This window comes from Procambarus clarkii, chromosome 43 (genome assembly GCF_040958095.1).
Source record: "Procambarus clarkii isolate CNS0578487 chromosome 43, FALCON_Pclarkii_2.0, whole genome shotgun sequence".
Lineage (NCBI taxonomy): Eukaryota > Metazoa > Arthropoda > Malacostraca > Decapoda > Cambaridae > Procambarus > Procambarus clarkii.
This window is the reverse complement of record NC_091192.1, coordinates 5265770-5289423: the sequence shown is the minus strand read 5'-3', so window position 1 is coordinate 5289423 and position 23654 is coordinate 5265770. Positions and strand designations below refer to the sequence as shown.

General features: G+C 38.4%; 2 protein-coding genes across 2 annotated transcripts in view; both read right to left on the bottom strand.

Moving 5' to 3' along the window:
- LOC123756003 (uncharacterized) overlaps nucleotides 1-23654 on the bottom strand; it is a 490424-nt gene that overhangs the window by 170594 nt on the left and 296176 nt on the right. The window lies entirely within an intron of this gene.
- LOC138350069 (mucin-22-like) lies at nucleotides 22136-23152 on the bottom strand. The gene has a single exon (XM_069300350.1). It carries the CDS (start codon nucleotides 23150-23152, stop codon nucleotides 22136-22138), a length of 1017 nt encoding a protein of 338 aa, XP_069156451.1.

Genomic DNA, 23654 nt, shown 5'->3' with positions numbered 1-23654 from the left:
TAGTAAATCAAATCAAAACAGTTAACGAGCTCCCTCTTGTAAATTCACTACTATCAGTCCAAATCCCCCAAAGATTTAAAACCCAACTACGTTTTCAGACCTAGTAAGTAAGATCCAGATAATTACCGAGCTCCAACTCTTGTTCTCCGCCATAGTTGCCTTTAGTATCTAACGAAATCCCTTAAAATGTAAAATGTAGCTATTTCAGATGTAGTAAATACGGCCAGTGCTGTTACCAAGTTCAGCTTTCGTTCCCTGCTTAGCTCATTTGTACATGTTCTTTATTATCAGGCCAAATCCCCCAAGATTTATGATCGCTATATTTCTAACATAGTTAAAGAAATCAAAAGCAATCTACCAAGTTTGAGCTCATGTCTTCCACCATAGTTCAATGTTCATCAAATTATTTCAGATCAAGCCCCTCTCCAGTCTATCAAAGTAAACATCACTGCTTTTAATACCCTTTTTGTACTCAGCTATGTAATATTCACACGGTTATATAACACCTTACCTTCAATACCTTTTGTTACCCCAAGTAAGCAATCATCACATGGTCAAAAATCGCACCTTACCCTTTCCCTCCCTTACCTTCTCATCCCCAACGTATCCAAACCTTCAATAATCGTACTGTATTTGCATATTTTCTCTATATTCACTGTGTTCTTCGTATTCTCATCCATGTTTTCCATGTTCACTCCATATTGTTCAAACGTTCACAGCCCATTCAGTTCATATTTTCACAAGTATCTCCATTTTTCTGTGATCTTTCTCTTAGTCTCATGGTGTTCTCTACAAATTCTAGTCATATTTTCTATGTTTTCATGTTCATCATATGTTCTCTGTACAACTTTTATACTCTATATTCATGTTCTCAATGTTCTTAGCTTGTTCTTCACATGTTCAGTGTTCATTCTTTGTATTCCCTATGTTCCTTATCATGTCTTCATGTTCTCTGTAAGTTCATATTCCCTACATGTTCACTGTGTTCATTCCCTTACTTAGTCTCAATTTTTTATGTTCTTTGTTTCTTTAAACCATTTGTTTCTTCCATTCACTAACTAGTTCTTTGTCAAATATTATCATCAGCAATACAGTTCCCCAACAAATTTAGTCATCCAGTTTTATTTGCAAAACTATGTCAAAGTAATTCTCGTAGTCAACTTAATATTTCTTACCATAACTGTTCTTAACTAAAATAACCTTTCTCTTAGCACAATATAGTCAAAGGAAACTTTCCAATACTGTTCATAAATAACTTTATCCATCGTCAAGTAACTGAAAATAGTCTTGTTCATCATTTCTTAACAGCCAATTTGTTTCATCAAGTAAGACAAAATAGCCAAAGATATCTTTCATCGCTGTTTTTAACTGACATTATAATTTAGGGAGCACAAAAAATAATCTCCGTCATCATATTTTCTTATCTTTCCTCAACTAAAAAATAGTAAAATGGAACATCGTTCTACACTTTTGTAACTAACAGTAAACCTCAATGAGTAAGAAAAATAGTCAAAGACACTCTTCGATACATCAAGGACTTACTCAAAGACACACTCAAATTGTCAAATACTACTCACGTCATCAAAAGTTATTCTCAGTCATCAAAGGTAATTTCTAAGTCACTTTCATTCATCAAAGTTATTCTCTAAGTCATAAAAGTTATTCCCAGTGACATTAAAAATTAATCTCAGTCATCAAAAAAGTTAATCTCAGTTATCAAATGTTATTCTCTAAGTAACCTTTCATTCATCAGAGAAGCTTTCTAAGACATCTTCGTTCATCAAAGTTGTTCTCTAAGTCATCAAAAGTTATTCTCAGTCATCAAAGTTGTTCTCTAAGTCATCAAAGCTGCTCTCTAAGACATCAAAGTCATTCTCAGACTCATCAAAACGTACTCTCATATCCTCAAAGTTGTTCTCAGAGATATCTAAAAGTTATTCTCAGAGTCATCAAAGCTATTTTCAGTGTTATCAAAGGTAATCTCTAACTCACTTTCGTTCATCAAAGTTAATCTTAGAGTAGTCAAAGGTAATCTCTAACTCACCTTCGTTCATCAATGTTGTTCTGTAAGTCACCTTCGTTCATCAAAGAAACTCTCCTTCCATCAAATTATTCTTTAAGACATCAATGTTGTTCTCTAAGACATCTTCAGTCATAAAAATTTCTCTCCAAATGTAACTAGTTCAGCTTTTCATATGAAACTTACACTTTTGATAAAATATATTTTCTTAGACACTTTACCTTTGAAACTGTACTCTGGACAACATTGCATAAACCTACCTAACCTTCATCACGCTCGAACGCTCATCCGCTCCTGACGACCCTGCTCCCCCTCCAACTTTATCAGCTGCTCCTTGAGCCCACAACATCCCTTACATGATGTAACAACCCCAGAAGGCAGCTAAGTACCCAGTGACCTAAATGTGACCGAAATATTCGACAAAACCTAACCTACTACCTCATCTCGACCTCATTAGTGTAGCTCCCTGGAGGAAGCTAACCTGACGTTTGCTGCTGCCATATCAACAAGTCTACCCCATCTGCTGTATACATCTCTGCTGCTACCATGCTAAACAATTCTAAGCTCGGCAAGGCCGTAAAGAATGATAGCACACCTATCAGGATGAACCCAACCAGCCAAGCTAGCAACAGGAATAATGCGGCTGTCTCCCCCTTAGGGGCTACCGGGGGGGAGTACCGACCCTCCCTGCGTCAACAATAACAAACCTTCTCAGCTGATTGAAGCGTCGTCACTGACTCGAGCCTTACAACAGTTATGTAACCATATGGAGCAACTTAAACGAGCTGCCTCCCCATGTACTGACTTTAAGCGTCCCGCTGATAATCCATGGCTCAGATTATTGACTCAAATACATGATGACCAAAAGTCTATAATCCGAGAGCAGTCGGACCTGATAATGAAGCTTCAGAGTGATGCTTTGGCAATGCACAAGGCTAACCAAGATCTGTCTGCCAGAGTCGGCCACCTCGAACATGAATTAAGCTCTCTTCGGATCTCGGTTACTAACTTTAAACCAGCAGAAACCTCTAAGAAGCAAGAAGAGATGTTACAAAAGTTAGAGAACCACTTTAACTCCCTACAACAGCAACAAACTGCAACCCAAGACGAATCAGACCAACTTAAGCTCCTTGATTCTGTCATCATCTCATCACAGGATTTTCCCCATGAAACTGACAGAGAAGACTGTACTGCCATCGTGATCCAGGAATTGCGTACTAAGTTGAATTATTCAATCGAAGCAAGAGACATTAAGTCAGCTTATAGAGTGGGTACCAAATCATCTGGTGCAAACAACAGAAGGATACGCGTGAAGTTGGATAGCTGCTCCCGCAAGTCAGACCTTATCACTGCTGCAGTCGCTAGGAAATCCAAGGTTTATGTGAACGAATGTCTTACCAGATTCAGACAAAATCTCTTATTTAAACTACGTGGAATTCGCAATAGATCCACTGCTATTAAACATTGTTTTGTGCGCGATGGTAAAATAATAGCTAGGAAGACTGACTCTGGAAAAACTTATGTCATAACCACTGAAGCACACCTCACTTCTTTCCTGGATGACTGTGGGATATCAGCTGAATAACCAGAACATAATTTGTAGTCTCACATACAACCAAAGTGTACTTAAGCTCTGCCTTTCCTTTCCAAAGGTGTTTATTTTTATTTTTATTTTAATTTTTACTTTATTTTTTGTTTGTCATCTTTGCCTGTTTTATACTCTTAATTATTTGTTCTTAGTTAATCCCCTTGTCACTAAACCTAGGGCTTTTTATTACCCTGTTAATTAACCATTACTAAGCTAATTATCTTCAAGATCATTTTTTTATGATTATTATTTTTCTTATTATTTTTTATTTTACATTTATATTGTCAGTCTCTACTGATTTTTTGTGTTTTATTTTATGTAACTTCTGTGTCCTCCCTGGCTATCTATTGGATCTTTATTTTACTTCTAAATTGTTACTATTTTATTGTATCTGCTCTTATTCTTGTGTTTTGCTTTATCGTGTATCTTGTATCGTGATCCCTCTGCATCTCTATGCACACTGATATTGATCCTGATCAAAATCTTCTGTCTCATATCTATACCAACCAGCACATTGATCATAATTATTGTAAGTATTTCACAGCACACCAGGCTAAAAACAAACTCCAAAATAGCACCTGTCTATCAGTTTATAACCAAAATGTTAGATCACTTGGTAAACATTTTGACGATTTAAATGCACTACTCACAGCACTAGGTACTAACCTATCGTTCATTATTTTAACAGAAACTTGGCTAAATAAAGACTATACCCAACTCTACAACTTAGCTGGTTATAAAGCCATTCATAACTGTAGGCCTAATAAAAAAGGTGGTGGCACAGCTATATATTACCGAGATACATTTATCTGCAACAGTGTTATTAGTGACAGAGATGACTACTGTGAATATACTTTTGCTCAGTTTACAATTAAATCCCTTAAATCCTCTTTGACTATTGGAGCCATCTATAGATTTCCCAATACTAACATAGCTTCTTTCTCAGACAACCTAAGGAATCTTATTATAAACAACAATCTCAACAAAAACCACATCATTCTGGGAGGAGACTTTAATATTGACCTGGGTCAACAAAACTGCTCTCAAGTTGACTATTTCCTTAACAGCATGAACTCCTGTATGCTAATCCCCACTATCACCAAACCTACCCGAGTCACTCAAACATCAGCCACTACCTTGGACCACATATGGACAAACATAACAGCTCCCCTTGTATCTGGTATAATCTACGACAGAACAACTGACCACTATCCTACCTTTCTCATAGCGAACATGGACATAACACCACCAAAAAGCAAGAAATTTTCATTTAGGCTACACAGTGAATCAGCTTTAGACAATCTTACAGAGGCACTTCACAATATTAACTGGGATTCTGAATTCAATAATACCCATGATATAAATTCATTAGCTAACCTCTTCCTCTCCAAAACTCTAAGCCTCTACAACCTTCATTGTCCCCTTCTTACAAAGCAAGTAACTGACAAAAGATTAAACAATCCATGGCTCACAAATGGCATTCTCAACTCAATCAACAAGAAACATGAATATGAAAAGAAAGTTAGGATTGGCCTAGTTTCAAAGGAAGTAGCTAAAAGGTACTCATCAATGCTTACCAGTATCATAAGAAAGGCAAAACTTGCATATTATGTGAATAGATTCAATGAAGCAAAAGGCAACATGAAAAACACTTGGAAAACTATCTCTAGTATCCTAGGAACTAAACAACACTCACATAACCAAATAAAACTCTACAAGGATGGGGACATACCGTCAACTGATTTAGAAATGGCAAATGAATTTAATAGTTTCTTTTCATCGGTTGGCGCTAATCTTGCCAGTAAAATCCCACAGACTCAGACACATATTAACACATATCTCTCAGGCAGCTATCCAAACTCTCTTCTCCTTTCACCAATCAGCCCGGCAGATGTTGTGTCCATCATACACTCTCTAAAAACCAAGGCAGGGAACACCAGTGAAATTCCGTCCATTGTGTACAAGAGAGCCTCCCATGCCCTTGCCCCACCCATAGCACTACTGTTCAACAAATCTATAGAGTGTCACACCTTCCCTGATATCCTCAAAAAAGCAAGAGTAACGCCAGTCCATAAAGGAGGCAATCCGGCGGACATAAACAATTATAGACCAATATCAAATCTACCCATTCTATCAAAAATATTTGAAAAAATTATTTACAAACAGCTCTATTCCTACCTCGTAAAATTCGACATACTCAGCCCCTGCCAGTTTGGCTTCCGGTCCCAAAAGAGTACCAATGATGCAATCATTAGTCTCCTTGACATTATCTACTCAGCCCTTGACAAAAATGAGTTTCCGATTGGACTCTTCATTGACCTAAGAAAAGCCTTTGATACTGTTAATCACAACTACCTCTTATTTAAACTCCAGCATTATGGAATCCGAGGCCTTGCCCTTGACTACATCCGATCCTATCTTAGTGACAGACACCAATATGTAACCATCAATGATACAACTTCTTCCACTCTACCAATTACCGTTGGAGTGCCACAGGGCAGCATCTTAGGACCTCTTCTATTTCTTATATATATAAACGATCTGCCTAATGTCTCTAATATTCTCAAACCTATATTGTTTGCTGACGATACTACCCTTATCTACTCAAACCTCAACCCACATACACTAAATAATGTTGTGAATAATGAATTAAAAAAAGTCCACTTATGGATGTCAACGAACAAACTAACATTAAACATCAAAAAGACTTACTACATCTTATTTGGAAGCAAATCATCAAATGCAATTCAGCTACAGATAGACAACATTAACATCAGTAATAAAAATGATGGCAAGTTTCTTGGCCTATTCCTAGACAAGAGACTCAACTTCAGCACCCACATTCAACACATAACTAAGAAAGTCTCTAAGACAGTTGGTATACTCTCCAAAATCAGATATTATGTTCCTAACTCTGCTCTCCTCTCACTATATTATGCACTAATCTACCCCTATCTTAATTATGGTATCTGTGCATGGGGGTCTACCACTGCAAACCACCTTAAGCCCATCATCACACAGCAAAAATCTGCTATCAGAATAATAACTAACTCTGCTTTCAGACAACACTCAGCTCCCTTGTTTAAATCTCTAAACTTGCTAAATATTAACTCCCTCCACACATTCTCTTGTGTCAACTACATTTACAAAACCCTGTTCTTAAATGCAAACCATGCTCTGAAACTCTCCCTGGACAGATGTAATAGGACCCATTATCACCACACCAGAAATAAATATCTCTTTGATATCCCCAGGGTCAAACTTAATCTGTGTAAACACTCTATGCAAATTAAGGGACCTAGTCTATGGAACTCACTCCCTAGTGAATTGAAAAACTGTAAAACTTTTGCCTTATTTAAAAGCAAAACCAAAAAGTACCTAACTTCATCTATTTAGTTTCCTACACTGAGCTTTAAATTTGCTCTGTACCTAGTGGTACCCAATCTCCTAATTTTTATGTAATATCAAACAACCTTATCATTGTGTTCATTGCTGTCTTCTTTTATGTGCTAGCCATATGCTGTATTGTGACTACCAATTTTTGTCAACTACCATTCAAGCTGTCATTGCAATCAATCTTATATTGTTTCTGCTGTATTGTGCCTACCAATTTGTTGTCAACTACCATTTTAAGCTGTCATTGCAATCAATCATAGCTACCTATGTGCTTTAATATACTGTACCTATAATTTTCTCTCATCTTTTTTTTTTTTCATTCCATGTAATCTGTTATCATTTTTTTGTCTATAAATTTTGCAAGTATTTACCTCCTTAAAATTTTCTTAGATTAAGGACCTGCCCGAAACGCTGCGCGTGCTAGTGGCTTTACAAGACTGTAATTACCATAATTGTATCCTCACATTCCTTATGTACATTCTTGTATATGCATAAATAAATAAATAAATAAATAAATAAACCTATCCTCCCCACCTAATGTTACTTACCTAACATACCTATCCTAACTTTACGTAAATTACCTAACTTAACCTAACCTAACTTACCTATCCTAACTTAACTTACCTATCCAAACCTAACTTACCTTGCCTACCTATCCTAACTTAATGTAAATTACCTAACTTAACCTAACTTACCTAACCTACCTATCCTAACTTAACTTACCTATCCAAACCTAACCTAACTTACCTTACCTACCTATCTTAACTTAATGTAAATTGCCTAACTTAACTTACCTATCCAAACCTAACTTACTTTACCTACCTATCCTAACTTAACATAAATTACCTAACTTAACTTACCTATCCTAACTTAACTTACCTATCCAAACCTAACCTAACTTACCTTACCTACCTATCCTAACTTAACATAAATTACCTAACTTAATCTAACTTACCTATCATAACTTAACTAACCTAACCTAACTTGCATAACCTAACCTAACTTACCTTACCTTACCTAACATGACCTAACTTACCTAACCTAACCTAACTTAACCTAACCTAACTTACCTATCCTAACTTAACTAACCTAATGTAACATACCTTACCTAACATTGTTGGAAATTTCCAACACTAATACAATATTATTGTATTATTATTATTAACTATTACTAAAATCTACTAATTACTGTAGTAACTAAAATTAACTAACAGTAGTGTTCACATGAACTAATAATTGTATCTGTACAATAATGCTGGAATTCTTATGTAACCAAGCACCAGTATTGCGTCAGATTCTACCAAGTTAAACACATTTATATCCAGTGTGTTAGAGAATTGAGTGTGATTCTCTAAAATCATCAGTATTCTGTGTGATAATTATTTACAGATAACATAACTCCCAAATAATGCCAAATCGAGAGTTTTTAGTTATAATTGTTATCAGGTAATAAATTTACCGTCACGCGTGAATGCCATGGAGAAAACTAAAATCATCTCCATTTCTCGTTTACCACCGTAAGACGAGAAAGTATTAATATTTAGCTCCCTAGAATTACAACCCAGTCTTTATCAAAGCATTTTAGCCACAACTGCGCGAAGTAATATTATTCGTGATAAATAATTTCTGTGGTGAATGCGAGACGCGGGGGTGGAGAGGGACGCCATTGTGGTAGACGACAGCTCGAGGAGAAGTCGTCAGTGTGCGGCGTGAAGACTTGTTGCAGAATTGAGCAACTCGTTTTGGTGTCAGAGTCTAGGACACGTTGCAGTGAAGTTGTCAGCAAGATTTAACCTGATACTCATCCCAGAACTAGTTAATTTGTTCTACGTGATCCGTCGTGACCGGCCAAATAAGCGCGTCGACATCCAAGCCAAGCTAGCTACCACGTGTTCGCCATTGTGACGCTAGAGCCTGGGACGCGATTTCGGCAAGCTTCAACTTATTCAGTGCCCTATTAGCTAAGTATATATATAACTCCCTTTTGATGCATCATTAGAGATTGTATATGGCAGGGTAGCTTGTCGTTACATCGAGCAACTTAAACAAAACCCATGTTAGTATTCTAGATTTATTTATTTCCATTTTCTTGAATATAGATATTTAGTAGCCTAGTACATTGCTACGTAATATCCTTTAAATTACAGCTCGCGTGTGAGGCATCCACGAGCTGTTACTTTACACGTGTTATTCATCTCCCAGCGTTCTACGAGGAATTCCGGAGATCCCGAGGATGATTCATAACTGATGTCGTTGAAAACGTCTTCAAGCTAAGACTTTTCGTATTTCTTTAATTATTCAAATTATCAGTATTTTAGTTATCATTTATAGAATGCTGTACACTGGAGATAATACGTGTTTATTATAATGATTAATTTCTGATGTTGATGATCTATATTCTTATTGGTGATAAATTTTCTATTGATTCTTTAATTGGTCATAAGATTAGGTTATTACACAATGAACTGGTGCACGAACCACACTAGTTCCTAGACATATATGAAGTTCTAGCAATAACCCCCCAATGTAGGTGTTTGAGGCTTTGATTCAAGTAAATTATTTATACAGCCCATTAATTCATCAAGTGATTATATTTCATAATATTTATCCATGGTCACTGGTTCTTACAGGAATTTCTAATGATCACATTTTATTAGTTTCCCTCTTTACTATAAAAGCAGGTGGTCCTTCGTAATTGATTTCATTACTTTAATAATTAAATAAATAGAGTCAAGCCCCAAATGTCCCACAAACATAATTTGTTTAACCTAACCTAACCTATCTTACCTAACCTAACCTAACTTAACCTAACTTACCTAACCTACCTATCCTAACTTACCTAACTTAACCTAACCTAACTTACCAAAGCTAACCTAACTTACCTTACCTATCTTAACGTAAATTACCTAACTTACCTATCCTAACCTAACTTACATAACTTAACGTACCCAAATTGACGTAACCTAACTTACCTAGTCAAACTCACGCAACAAGACATGACCTAACTTACATAAATATTCCTGCTTGTCTTTTGTGTTTCGCCAATCAATGTCTCATATTCATTTACTCGTTTCAAGGGATATTTTCTCAAATGGTCATTTTTGCATTTCAAGTGCTATTTGTTAAAGATTGGGTGTTTAACCATTTCAAAGGATTTTTGTTATATATGAGAATTTACTCGTTTCAAGGGTTAATTTCTCAAATTGTCATTTTTTTGCATTTCAAGTGCTATTTGTTAAAGATTGGGTGTTTAACCATTTCAAAGGATTTTTGTTATATATGGGAATTTACTCGTTTCAAGGATTAATTTCTCAAATTGTAATTTTTGCATTTCAAGGGTTCTTTGTTAAAGTTCATCAAGTTGCTCATAAGTTGTATTTAGTATGTTTGTTATAATTGTTCTTATTCTTCCACCAATTAACCTAGCCTCTTGTGATCTTAGTGTATTCATTATTTTGGTTATCATTTGTTCTTATTCCCCAACCCCTTAACCTAACCTCTTGTAATCTTAGTGTATTTATTAGGTTTTATCATATGTTCTTATTCCCCAACCCTTTAACCTAATCTTTCAGATGTAGTTTATTGTGTTTTGACGTATTTGTTGAATATATTATTTTTTTCCTAACCTTTCAGATGTAGTTTTGTTTCTCCTTTTTGTATATTTTACCCAAACCCACCATCCCACTTAACCTTCCTTCCTTCTTTTACTTTGTTTCTCCTACTCCTTCTATCCCCCTTTTCTCTTTATCTCCCTCCTTCTATCCCCATTTTCTCTCTATCTTCCTCCTTCTATCCCCCCTTTTCTCTCTATCGTCCTCCTTCTCTTTCCCTTCGCTCACTCTCTTATTTTTCTTTTTCTCAAGTTCAAGTCTTAGTTCTCCCATGCTCTCACTCTCTCATTCTCTTATTTTTTCTTTTTCTCAAATTCAAGTCTTAATGCTCCCATGTGCTCACTCTCCCTTATTCTCCCTTATTCTCCCTCTTCCTCTTCTCTTCTCTCTTACTCCTTGCTCTCTTATTTTCTCAATTTCAAGTCTTAGTAGATCTGATTCTTAAAACTGTACTTACTAAGATAAAGAATGAACTTATATGTGAAACAAAGTAAAAGAAGGAAGGAATGTTAAGTGGGATGGTGGGTTTGGGTAAAATATTAAAAAAGGAGAAACAAAACTACATCTGAAAGGTTAGGAAAAGGATAATATATTCAACAAATACGTCAAAACACAATTAACTACATCTGAAAGATTAGGTTAAAGGGTTGGGGAATAAGAACATATGATAAAACCTAATAAATACACTAAGATTACAAGAGGTTAGGTTAAGGGGTTGGGGAATAAGAACATATGATAAAAACAAATGATGTGAAAAATCTCCTTTCACCAATCAGCCCGGCAGATGTTGTGTCCATCATACACTCTCTAAAAACCAAGGCAGGGAACACCAGTGAAATTCCGTCCATTGTGTACAAGAGAGCCTCCCATGCCCTTGCCCCACCCATTGCACTACTGTTCAACAAATCTATAGTGTCACACCTTCCCTGATATCCTCAAAAAAGCAAGAGTAACGCCAGTCCATAAAGGAGGCAATCCGGCGGACATAAACAATTATAGACCAATATCAAATCTACCCATTCTATCAAAAATATTTGAAAAAATTATTTACAAACAGCTCTATTCCTACCTCGTAAAATTCGACATACTCAGCCCCTGCCAGTTTGGCTTCCGGTCCCAAAAGAGCACCAACGATGCAATCATTAGTCTCCTTGACGTTATCTACTCAGCCCTTGACAAAAATGAGTTTCCGATTGGACTCTTCATTGACCTAAATAAAGCCTTTGATACTGTTAATCACAAGTACCTTTTACTTAAACTCCAGCATTATGGAATCCGAGGCCTTGCCCTTGACTACATCCGATCCTATCTTAGTGACAGACACCAATATGTAACCATCAATGATACAACTTCTTCCACCCTACCAATTACCATTGGAGTGCCACAGGGCAGCATCTTAGGACCTCTTCTATTTCTTATATATATAAACGATCTGCCTAATGTCTCTAATATTCTCAAACCTATATTGTTTGCTGACGATACTACCCTTATCTATTCAAACCTCAACCCACATACACTAAATAATGTTGTGAATAATGAATTAAAAAAAGTCCACTTATGGATGTCAACGAACAAACTAACATTAAACATCGAAAAGACTTACTACATCTTATTTGGAAGCAAATCATCAAATGCAATTCAGCTACAGATAGACAACATTAACATCAGTAATAAAAATGATGGCAAGTTACTTGGCCTATTCCTAGACAAGATACTCAACTTCAGCACCCACATTCATCACATAACTAAGAAAGTCTCTAAGACAGTTGGTATACTCTCCAAAATCATATATTATGCTCCTAACTCTGCTCTCCTCTCACTATATTATGCACTAATCTACCCCTATCTTAATTATGGTATCTGTGCATGGGGGTCTACCACTGCAAACCACCTTAAGCCCATCATCACACAGCAAAAATCTGCTATCAGAATAATAACTAACTCTGCTTTCAGACAACACTCAGCTCCCTTGTTTAAATCCCTAAATTTGCTAAATATTAACTCCCTCCACACATTCTCTTGTGTCAACTACATTTACAAAACCCTGTTCTTAAATGCAAACCATGCTCTGAAACTCTCCCTGGACAGATGTAATAGGACCCATTATCACCACACCAGAAATAAATATCTCTTTGATATCCCCAGGGTCAAACTTAATCTGTGTAAACACTCTATGCAAATTAAGGGACCTAGTCTATGGAACTCACTCCCTAGTGAATTGAAAAACTGTAAAACTTTTGCCGTATTTAAAAGCAAAACCAAAAAGTACCTAACTTCATCTTAGTTTCCTACACTGAGCTTTAAATTTGCTCTGTACCTAGTGTTACCCAATCTCCTAATTTTTATGTAATATCAAACAACCTTATCAGTGTTCATTGCTGTCTTCTTTTATGTGCTAGCCATATGCTGTATTGTGACTAGCAATTTTTGTCAACTACCATTCAAGCTGTCATTGCAATCAATCTTATATTGTTTCTGCTGTATTGTGCCTACCAATTTTTGTCAACTACCATTCAAGCTGTCATTGCAATCAATCTTAGCTACCTATGTGCTTTAATATACTGTACCTACAATTTTCTCTCATCTTTTTTTTCATTTCATGTAACTGTTATCATTTTTTTGTCTATAAATTTTGCAAGTATTTACCTCCTTAAAATTTTCTTAGATTAAGGACCTGCCCGAAACGCTGCGCGTGCTAGTGGCTTTACAAGACTGTAATTACCATATTTGTATCCTCACATTCCTTATGTACATTCTTGTATATGCATAAATAAATAAATAAATAAATAAATAAATAAACCTAATAAATACACTAAGATTACAAGAGGTTAAGTTAAGGGGTTGGGGAATAAGAACAAATGATAACCAAAATAATTAATACACTAAGATCACAAGAGGCTAGGTTAAAGGGTAGAAGAATAAGAACAATTATAACAAACATAATAAATACAACTTATGAGCAACATGATGAACTTTAACAAATAACCCATGAAATGCAAAATGACAATTTGAGAAATTAATCCTTGAAACGGGTAAATTCCCATATTTAACAAAAATCCTTTGAAATGGTTAAACACCCAATCTTTAACAAATAGCACTTGAAATGCAAAAATGACCATTTGAGAAAATATCCCTTGAAACGAGTCAACGAATATGAGACATTGATTGACGAAACACAATAGACAAGCAGGAATATTTATGTAAGTTAGGTCATGTCTTGTTGCATGAGTTTGACTAGGTAAGTTAGGTTATGTCAGTTTGGGTACGTTAAGTTATGTAAGTTAGGGTAAGTTAGGTTAGGATAGTTAGGTTAAGATAGGCAAGTTAGGTAATTTATGTTAAGTTAGGATAGGTAAGGTAAGCTAGGTAAGGTAAGTTAGGTTAGGTAAGTTAGGTTAGCTTAGGTAAGTTAGGTTAGGTTAGGTAAGTTAGGATAGGTAGGTTAGGTAAGATAGGATAGGTAGGTTAGGTAAGATAGGTTAGGTTAAGTTAGGTTATGTAAGTTAGGTTAGGTAGGATAGGTTAAGTTAGGTTAGGTAGGATAGGTTAAGTTAGGTTAGGTTAAGCAAGTTATGTTAGGTAAGGTAAGGTAAGTTAGGTTAGGTTAGTTAAGTTAGGATAGGTAAGGTAAGTTAGGAAAGGTTAAGTTAGGTTAGGTTAGGTAAGATAGATTATGTTAGGTAAGGTAAGGTAAGTTAGGTTAGGTTATGCAAGTTAGGTGAGGTTAGTTAAGTTAGGATAGGTAGGTTAGGTAAGTTAGGTTAGGTTAAGTTAGGTAATTTATGTTAAATTAGGATAGGTAGGTAAGGTAAGTTAGGTTAGGTTAGGTTTGGATAGGTAAGTTAAGTTAGGATAGGTAGGTTAGGTAAGTTAGATTAGGTTAAGTTAGGTAATTTACGTTAAGTTAAGATAGGTAGGTAAGGTAAGTTAGGTTAGGTTAGGTTTGGATAGGTAAGTTAGGTTAGGTTAGGTTTGGATAGGTAAGTTAGGTTAGGTTTGGATAGGTAAGTTAAGTTAGGATAGGTAGGTTAGGTTATGTTAGGTAATTTACCTTAAGTTAGGATAGGTAGGTAAGGTAAGTTAGGTTAGGTTAGGTTTGGATAGGTAAGTCAAGTTAGGATAGGTAGGTTAGGTAAGTTAGGTTAGGTTAAGTTAGATAATTTACTTTAAGTTAGGATAGGTATGTTAGGTAAGTAACATTAGGTGGGGAGGATAGGTTAGGTAGGTTTATGCAATGTTGTCCAGAGAACAGTTTTAAAGGTAAAGTGTCTAAGAAAATATATTTTATCAGAAGTGTAAGTTTCATATGAAAAGCTGAACTAGTTACATTTGGAGAGAAATTTTTATGATTGAGGATGTCTTAGAGAACAACATTGATGTCTTAAAGAATAACTTGATGGAAGGAGAGTTTCTTTGATGAACGAAGGTGACTTAGAGAACAACATTGATGAACGAAGGTGAGTTAGAGATTACCTTTGACGACTCTAAGATTAACTTTGATGAACGAAAGTGAGTTAGAGATTACCTTTGATGACACTGAAAATAGCTTTGATGACTCTGAGAATAACTTTTAGATATCTCTGAGAACAACTTTGAGGATATGAGAGTACCTTTTGATGAGTCTGAGAATGACTTTGATGTCTTAGAGAACAGCTTTGATGACTTAGAGAACAACTTTGATGACTGAGAATAACTTTTGATGACTTAGAGAACAACTTTGATGAACGAAGATGTCTTAGAAAGCTTCTCTGATGAATGAAAGGTTACTTAGAGAATAACATTTGATAACTGAGATTAACTTTTTTGATGACTGAGATTAATTTTTAATGTCACTGGGAATAACTTTTATGACTTAGAGAATAAATTTGATGAATGAAAGTGACTTAGAAATTACCTTTGATGACTGAGAATAACTTTTGATGACGTGAGTAGTATTTGACGATTTGAGTGTGTCTTTGAGTAAGTCCTTGATGTATCGAAGAGAGTCTTTGACTATTTTTCTTACTCATTGAGGTTTACAGTTAGTTACAAAAGTGTAGAACGATGTTCCATTTTACTATTTTTTAGTTGAGGAAAGACAAGAAAATATGATGACGGAGATTATTTTTTGTGCTCCCCAAATTATAATGTCAGTTAAATACAGCGATGAAAGATATCTTTGGCTATTTTGTCTTACTTGATGAAACAAATTGGCTGTTAAGAAATGATGAACAAGACTATTTTCAGTTACTTGACGATGCATAAAGTTAGTTATGAACAGTATTGGAAAGTTTCCTTTGACTATATTGTGCTAAGAGAAAGGTTATTTTAGTTAAGAACAGTGATGGTAAGAAATATTAAGTTGACTACGAGAATTACTTTGTCATAGTTTTGCAAATAAAACTGGATGACTAAATTTGTTGGGGAACTGTATTGCTGATGGTAATATTTGACAAAGAACTAGTTAGTGAATGGAAGAAACAATTGTTTTAAAGAAACAAAGAACATAAAAAATTGAGACTAAGTAAGGGAATGAACACAGTGAACATGTAGGGAATATGAACTTACAGAGAACATGAAGACATGATAAGGAACATAAGGAATACAAAGAATGAACACTGAACATGTGAAGAACAAGCTAAGAACATTGAGAACATGAATATTGAGTATAAAAGTTGTACAGAGAACATATGATGAACATGAAAACATAGAAAATATGACTAGAATTTGTAGAGAACATCATGAGACTAAGAGAAAGATCACAGAAAAATGGAGATACTTGTGAAAATATGAACTGAATGAGCTGTGAACGTTTGAAGAACATGGATGAGAATACGAAGAACACTGAATATAGAGAAAATATGCAAATACAGTACGATTATTGAAGGTTTGGATACGTTGGGGATGAGAAGGTAAGGGAGGGAAAGGGTAAGGTGCGATTTTTGATCGTGTGATGATTGCTTACTTGAGGAAACAAAAGGTATTGAAGGTAAGGTGTTATATAACCGTGTGAATATTACATAGCTGAGTACAAAAAGGGTATTAAAAGCAGTGATGTTTACTTTGATAGACTGGAGAGGGGCTTGATCTGAAATAATTTGATGAACATTGAACTATGGTGGAGGACATGAACTCAAACTTGGTAGATTGCTTTTGATTTCTTTTACTATGTTAGAAATATAGCGATCTTAAATCTTGGCGGATTTGGCCTGATAATAAAGAACATGTACAAATGATCTAAGCAGGGAACGAGAGCTGAACTTGGTAACAGCACTGGCCGTATTTACGACATCTGAAATAGCTACATTTTACATTTTAAGGGATTTCGTTAGATACTAAAGGCAACTATGGCGGAGAACAAGAGTTGGAGCTCGGTAATTATCTGGATCTTACTTACTAGGTCTGAAAACGTAGTTGGGTTTAAATCTTTGGGGGATTTGGACTGATAGTAGTGAATTTGCAAGAGAGAGCTAAGGCAGAGGACGAGAGCTGGAGCTTGTTAACTGTTTTGATTTGATTTACTAACTTTGAAGAATATATGCTTTAAATTTTTGGGAAAATGGTCTGTTACTAAAGAACTTGTACAAAAGAACTATGGCGGGGGACAAGAACCGGAGCTCAGTAACTGACTTGATCTTATTTACTGCGTCTGAAATACACGGGGGTTGAAATTTCAGGGAAATTGATTATGTAATAACGAAGATACGAGGGAGAGCTAAGGCGGAGGACAAGAGCTAGAGTTTGGTAACTAACTTGATCTTATTTACTGCGTCTGAAATACCAGGGGGTAAAATTTCGGGGAAATTGATTCGGTATTAACGAAGATACGAGAGAGAGCTAAGGCGGAGGACAAGAGCTAGAGTTTGTTAAATGTGTTATCATTACGTACTGCGTCTGAAATACAGGGGGTTAAAATTTTGGGGAATTTGATTAGGTATTAACGAAGATACGCGACAGAGCTAAGGCTGAGGACAAGAGCTAGAGTTTGGTAAATATGTCATCTTTATTTACTCAGTTAGAAGTATGGTGGGTTTAAATTTCATGATAAATAATGGGTTAATAACGAAGATGAGCGAGGAACTGAGGTGGAGGACAAGAGCTGGAGCTCAGTAACTAAATTACTGTATTGAACTACGTTTGAAATATGAATATTTAACATTTTAGGGGGATTGGACTGTTAGTAAAGAAGTTACGGGGATAAACTAAGGCTGGGACAGGAGCTAGAACTTGCTTACTAACATGATTTATTTACTACATACGAATTATGGCTGTTTTAAAATTTTAGGAGGATTGGTTAGGTATTAACGAGGATATGAGAGGGAACTATGGCGGGGGACATGAGCTGGAGCTTGATAACTAAATTATTGTATTTTAATACGTTTGAAATAGCTATGTTTTAAATCTCGAAGAAAATGATTGGATACTAAAGAAGATGTATTAGTAAAAACTGAGGCGGGGAACGTGAGCTAGACCCTGCTTACTGACTTCGTTTATTTGTGTAAAACTGACTAGTTTAATGAAAAGGATCAAACATTACGATGTCTAAATAGCTGTACGGAATTATGAATGAACAATATGAAGGAGAGGGGGTACGGTAACAGGTAGAGAGAGAGGGGGGAGGGACGGTCCAGATATTATGGAGAAGATAAGATAAGATAAGATTACGGAGGAGACCTGTAGGCGGTGTCTGGCTGGCGGTGTAAAGTAAACACAGGTGACAGGGGTTGGAAGGGAAGGGGGGAGGGAGGGAGGGGGTGTGAGGTATGAGCAGGAAATGCAGGGGTTTGGGAGCGAAGGTGGAGGGGAATGACCGGGTAATGCTTCAGTTATATAGACATATACTAGTTTCAATGTAAGAATCCTACTTAAAAGTATATGAACTCTGAAATTTCTCCCATAAGAACTCTTAACAAACTTCTATGATCTCAGAAATTATTTTCCTCGTAAGAATTCCTTAATTCTAAATCTGTGACTGCCCAAATTTACCTGAAACCCCTGACGCTCTACACACGATATTTGAATTTCTCCCATAAGAACTCTTAACAAACTTCTATGACATTATTTTCATCATAGGATCTCTTAACGAACTTCTATAATCTCAGAAATTATTTTCCTCATAAGAATTCCTTAATTCCAAATCTGTGACTGCCCAAATTCACCTGAAAACCCTGACGCTCCACACGGGAATTTCCAAAAAAAACAAAAATTCCCGTGTGGAGCGTCATCCCTACTCCTCTCGTTCACCTTCCTACTGCCCCATTCACCTTCCTACTAACCCATTCACCTTACTACCACCCTCATTCACCTTCCTACCGCCCTCGTTCACCTTCTTACCGCCCCATTCACCTTCCTACCGCCCCTTTCACCTTCCTACCGACCCATTCACCTTCCTACTGCCCCATTCACCTTCCTACTAACCCATTCACCTTACTACCGCCCCATTCACCTTCCTACTGCCTCATTCACCTTCCTACCGCCCTCATTCACCTTCCTACCGCCCCATTCACCTTCCTACCGCCCCATTCACCTTCCTACTGCCCCATTCACCTTCCTACCATCCTCATTCACCTTCCTACCGCCCCATTGACCTTCCTACTGCCCCATTCACCTTCCTACCACCCTCATTCACTTTCCTACTGCCCCATTCACTTTCCTACTGCCCCATTCACTTTCCTACCGCCCCTTTCACCTTCCTACCGCTCTCAGTCACCTTCCTACCGCCCCCCGTTCACTTTCCACCCGCTTCCTACCCCACAGAGGAAGCAGCTGCTTCTTGCGAGAAAGACTTGCAAGGAAGACGTTTAAAATTCCTTGCAAGTGGAGTCGAGGTAATTTGTGCCTTATTCATCGTCCTGCACTCTTGCACGCTGAGTCCGATAGCAAAATTTGCAATATTTTTTAAATGGGTCGAAGAAGTATTCAGAGACATTTACAGTTTAATTTTTAACATATCGTTTGTATGTTACATGTTGCAAGAACCCCAATGGCTGTGCAGAGTTTTGTACAAACTGTATAAGATCTGCAACAAAAGTGGAGAATTGCAATTTAACCGCGTCTTGAGGCGGAATATATATGAATGCAAATTAGTTTAATCAGTTCAAGTTCATGACTCTTTAAATGTTAAGTACATTGCACTGCAGGAAATTTGTCCCGGGCGGGTCGAGTATTCAGAGTATTGTATGTAACATGTATTGTATTGTATTGTATTGTATTGTATTGTGTGTAACATGTGTGGGGACTCCTCTTGTACAGCCGCCACTCTCCTTCTACTGTCTGTCTCTCTCACCTGCTCACTATATATACTCACATATATGTGCCTGGACAGTCGAACTTCAGCTCCTGGAGTACGCCTTTCGTGTTGTCAGTGTTGTGGTGCAAGTGATCCTGGATTACACCTATGTTTATGTTTACTTTTAGAAAAGAATGAGTGAACAGAAACGTTTAATTGTGAGAGAATAATGAGAGAGAGGATCTGGGTGTGAGGGGCTGAGGTAACTGAGGTGAATGGTAGGGTGGAGGTGTTGAGGCATCAGTAAGGGTGGAGGGCGTACTCTGAGTGGGTCGGATTGGGATAGTGGGTTGGGATAGAGTGGGATAAGGTGAGAAAGAGGCAAGGGTCGTTCTCAGTTATGTGAGTCCCTTGATATCTTGTGTGATAACGCTTGTGGTGCCTCGGTCTTGCCTCTTATTCCCTTCACTGATCTGTGTTATCTGTGCTACATATTCTGTGCCCACCTTGCATCAAGAAGTCTCTGCCTGGTTGTCTCCGGCATTTTCCCTTCACATATCTTAAGCCTGAACGGTTTCCTTGAGTGAAGGTGTTAAGGTTCGTATGTATATTCCACCAACCACCTGGGTGTAAGCGCAGTTGAACGAATCACCTTCCAGTGGGGCGAGAGAGTGCCACTCAACACACTTCAGCTGTGTCCTGAATGGTCAGCGAGGCCTCTAGGGCTACACATATTCCTGAGACTCACTTCCTCTAACAAATCTATTTCCTGCCATCAGAGGACTGTTGCAAATGTCAAGGTCCTCGGGGCTGGTGCAACATTTACATCAACATGTACTCTATACTGCTTTCAACAGCTATTTCCCGTGTTGCCTTTTGTGTAATGTGAGCCACCTGCTTGTTCCACATTATTTACATTATTGTGTTTGTGCCCACCTATCTGTGCAGGCCCGAGTGTCAGCTCTTGGGCCCCACCTTGTCGGCTGTCGGTCATCTAGTGCAATGGCTCATGATCCATAAGATTTTTGTCATATATGCATTTAAACCTCTTTATGATATTACCCCTCGACAGTATCTACCATTACTAAACTCAAATTACTCACTTTTTTTAGGGAAAAATAATGTTTGTTTACATCCGTGTGGCTCACCAAAACCTCTACCTCCTACCCGTGATCACTCAGTCTTCACCTACACCTAAGGCTTCAGACTTTTCTGCTCTGCCATTGCTCTCTAAAGACTAGAACCAGTGTGTGTGTGTGTACTCACCTAATTGTACGCACCTAATTGTGCTTGTGGGGGTTGAGCTCTGGCTCTTTGGTCACGCCTCTCGATCGTCAATCAACAGGTGAACAGGTTCCTGAGCCTATTGGGCTCTATCATATCTACACTTGAAACTGTAAGAAATTTAATTTGATTTAATGAAATTTTAAATTCAAAGTGTGTATGTACTCACCTAATTGTGCTTGCGGGGGTTGAGCTTTGGCTCTTTGGTCCCGCCTCTCAACTGTCAATCAACTGGTGTACAGATTCCTGATGTGTGTGTGTAGTTAGAGTGCGCGCACGTATGTATGCTTGGGTGTGTGCACGCGTGCGTGTACGCTCACAAATCCCTCTAAAGGCGACTGAGGGGAAACACCTTCCGGTCGTCCTATGGACCACACATTATCCCTCGGACAGTTCTCATTGGCTCTTGGCACTCAGAGTCACAGCCAATCAGTGTTAAGCTGCCTTTGGGTCTTATCCGGAGATTTGGCTCTTATTGGCACCGCCTCCTGGTAAGGGGGGGGGGGGAGAACTAGGGGAGAGTGGGTACGACCCCCACTGTTGAGCATTATGGTGGTACGACCCCCACTGTTGAGCATTATGGTGGTACGACCCTCACTGTTGAGCATTATGGTGGCACGACCCCCACTGTTGAGCATTATGGTGGTACGACCCCCACTGTTGAGCATTATGGTGGCACGACCCCCACTGTTGAGCATTATGGTGGTACGACCCCCACTGTTGAGCATTATGGTCGTACGACCCCCACTGCTGAGCATTATGGTGGCACGACCCCCACTGTTGAGCATTATGGTGGAACGACCCCCACTGTTGAGCATTATGGTGGTACGACCCCCACTGTTGAGCATTATGGTGGTACGACCCCCACTGTTGAGCAATATGGTGGTACGACCCCCACTGTTGAGCATTATTGTGGTACGACCCCCACTGTTGATAAATATTGTGGTACGACCCCCACTGTTTAGCATTATTGTGGTACGACCCCCACTGTTGAGCAATATGGTGGTACGACCCCCCACTGTAGAGCATTATTGTGGTACGACCCCACTGTTGAGCAATATTGTGGAACGACCCCCACTGTTGAGCATTATTGTGGTACGACCCCCACTGTTGAGCATTATTGTGGTACGACCCCCACTGTTGAGCAATATTGTGGTACGACCCCCACTGTTGAACATTATGGTGGTATGACCCCCACTGTTGAGCATTATGGTGGTACGACCCCCACTGTTGAGCATTATGGTGGTATGACCCCCACTGTTGAGCATTATGGTGGTACGACCCACACTGTTGAGCATTATGGTGGTACGACCCCCACTGTTGAGCATTATGGTGGTACGACCCCCACTGTTGAGCATTATGGTGGTACCCCCACTGTTGAGCATTATGGTGGTACGACCCCCACTGTTGAGCAATATTGTGGTACGACCCCCACTGTTGAACATTATGGTGGTATGACCCCCACTGTTGAGCATTATGGTGGTACGACCCCCACTGTTGAGCATTATGGTGGTACGACCCCCACTGTTGAGCATTATGGTGGTATGACCCCCACTGTTGAGCATTATGGTGGTACGACCCCCACTGTTGAGCATTATGGTGGTATGACCCCCACTGTTGAGCATTATGGTGGTACGACCCCCACTGTTGAGCATTATGGTGGTATGACCCCCACTGTTGAGCATTATGGTGGTACGACCCCCACTGTTGAGCATTATGGTGGTATGACCCCCACTGTTGAGCATTATGGTGGTACGACCCACACTGTTGAGCATTATGGTGGTATGACCCCCACTGTTGAGCATTATGGTGGTACGACCCCCACTGTTGAGCATTATGGTGGTATGACCCCCACTGTTGAGCATTATGGTGGTACGACCCCCACTGTTGAGCATTATGGTGGCACGACCCCCACAGTTGAGCATTATGGTGGTACGACCCCCACTGTTGAGCATTATGGTCGTACGACCCCCACTGCTGAGCATTATGGTGGCACGACCCCCACTGTTGAGCATTATGGTGGTACGACCCCCACTGTTGAACATTATGGTGGGTATGACAAACATCTCACTTGGTAGGCAGAGCCCAGCTCCCGGTTCCCCCATAAATACTCATGGAGCTGTACATTCAACACGCAGAGGGATTGGACATAGAGGAGGACAGCGAGACAGATCGCATGTCGCGAGGCCGCAGCCAGACCCGGCTGTCAGGCCGGGTGGGGGCATGGTGTCCCCCGTGCCCCTCCCCCGCCCCTCTCACTATCAAACTTAGTCTCAGTCTTTGGTGAGTGAACTTTAAGGTGACGTATTTCCTGTTTTCCAACTTAAGGTGTTGTGTGACTTTAAAGGGCACTCAGCCGTAGTGTGCTCAAATTCGTGTGAGGAAACTCACCTTGTGTATTAATCTTGACATAGTGAACATAAAGTTAAATAGTGGAATTATGATACTTTTAATACTAAATACATAATTGATTAACTAATGCTTGCAAATTATCTTGAATTCTGTTCCCTAAAACTTCTTATTTTGAAAGGCTAGAGTGTTGAGCCC

Coding starts and splice junctions, on each gene's coding strand:
- LOC138350069 (XM_069300350.1), bottom strand. CDS start 23,152: ATGTTCAACAGTGGGGGTCGTACCACCATAATGCTCAACAGTGGGGGT.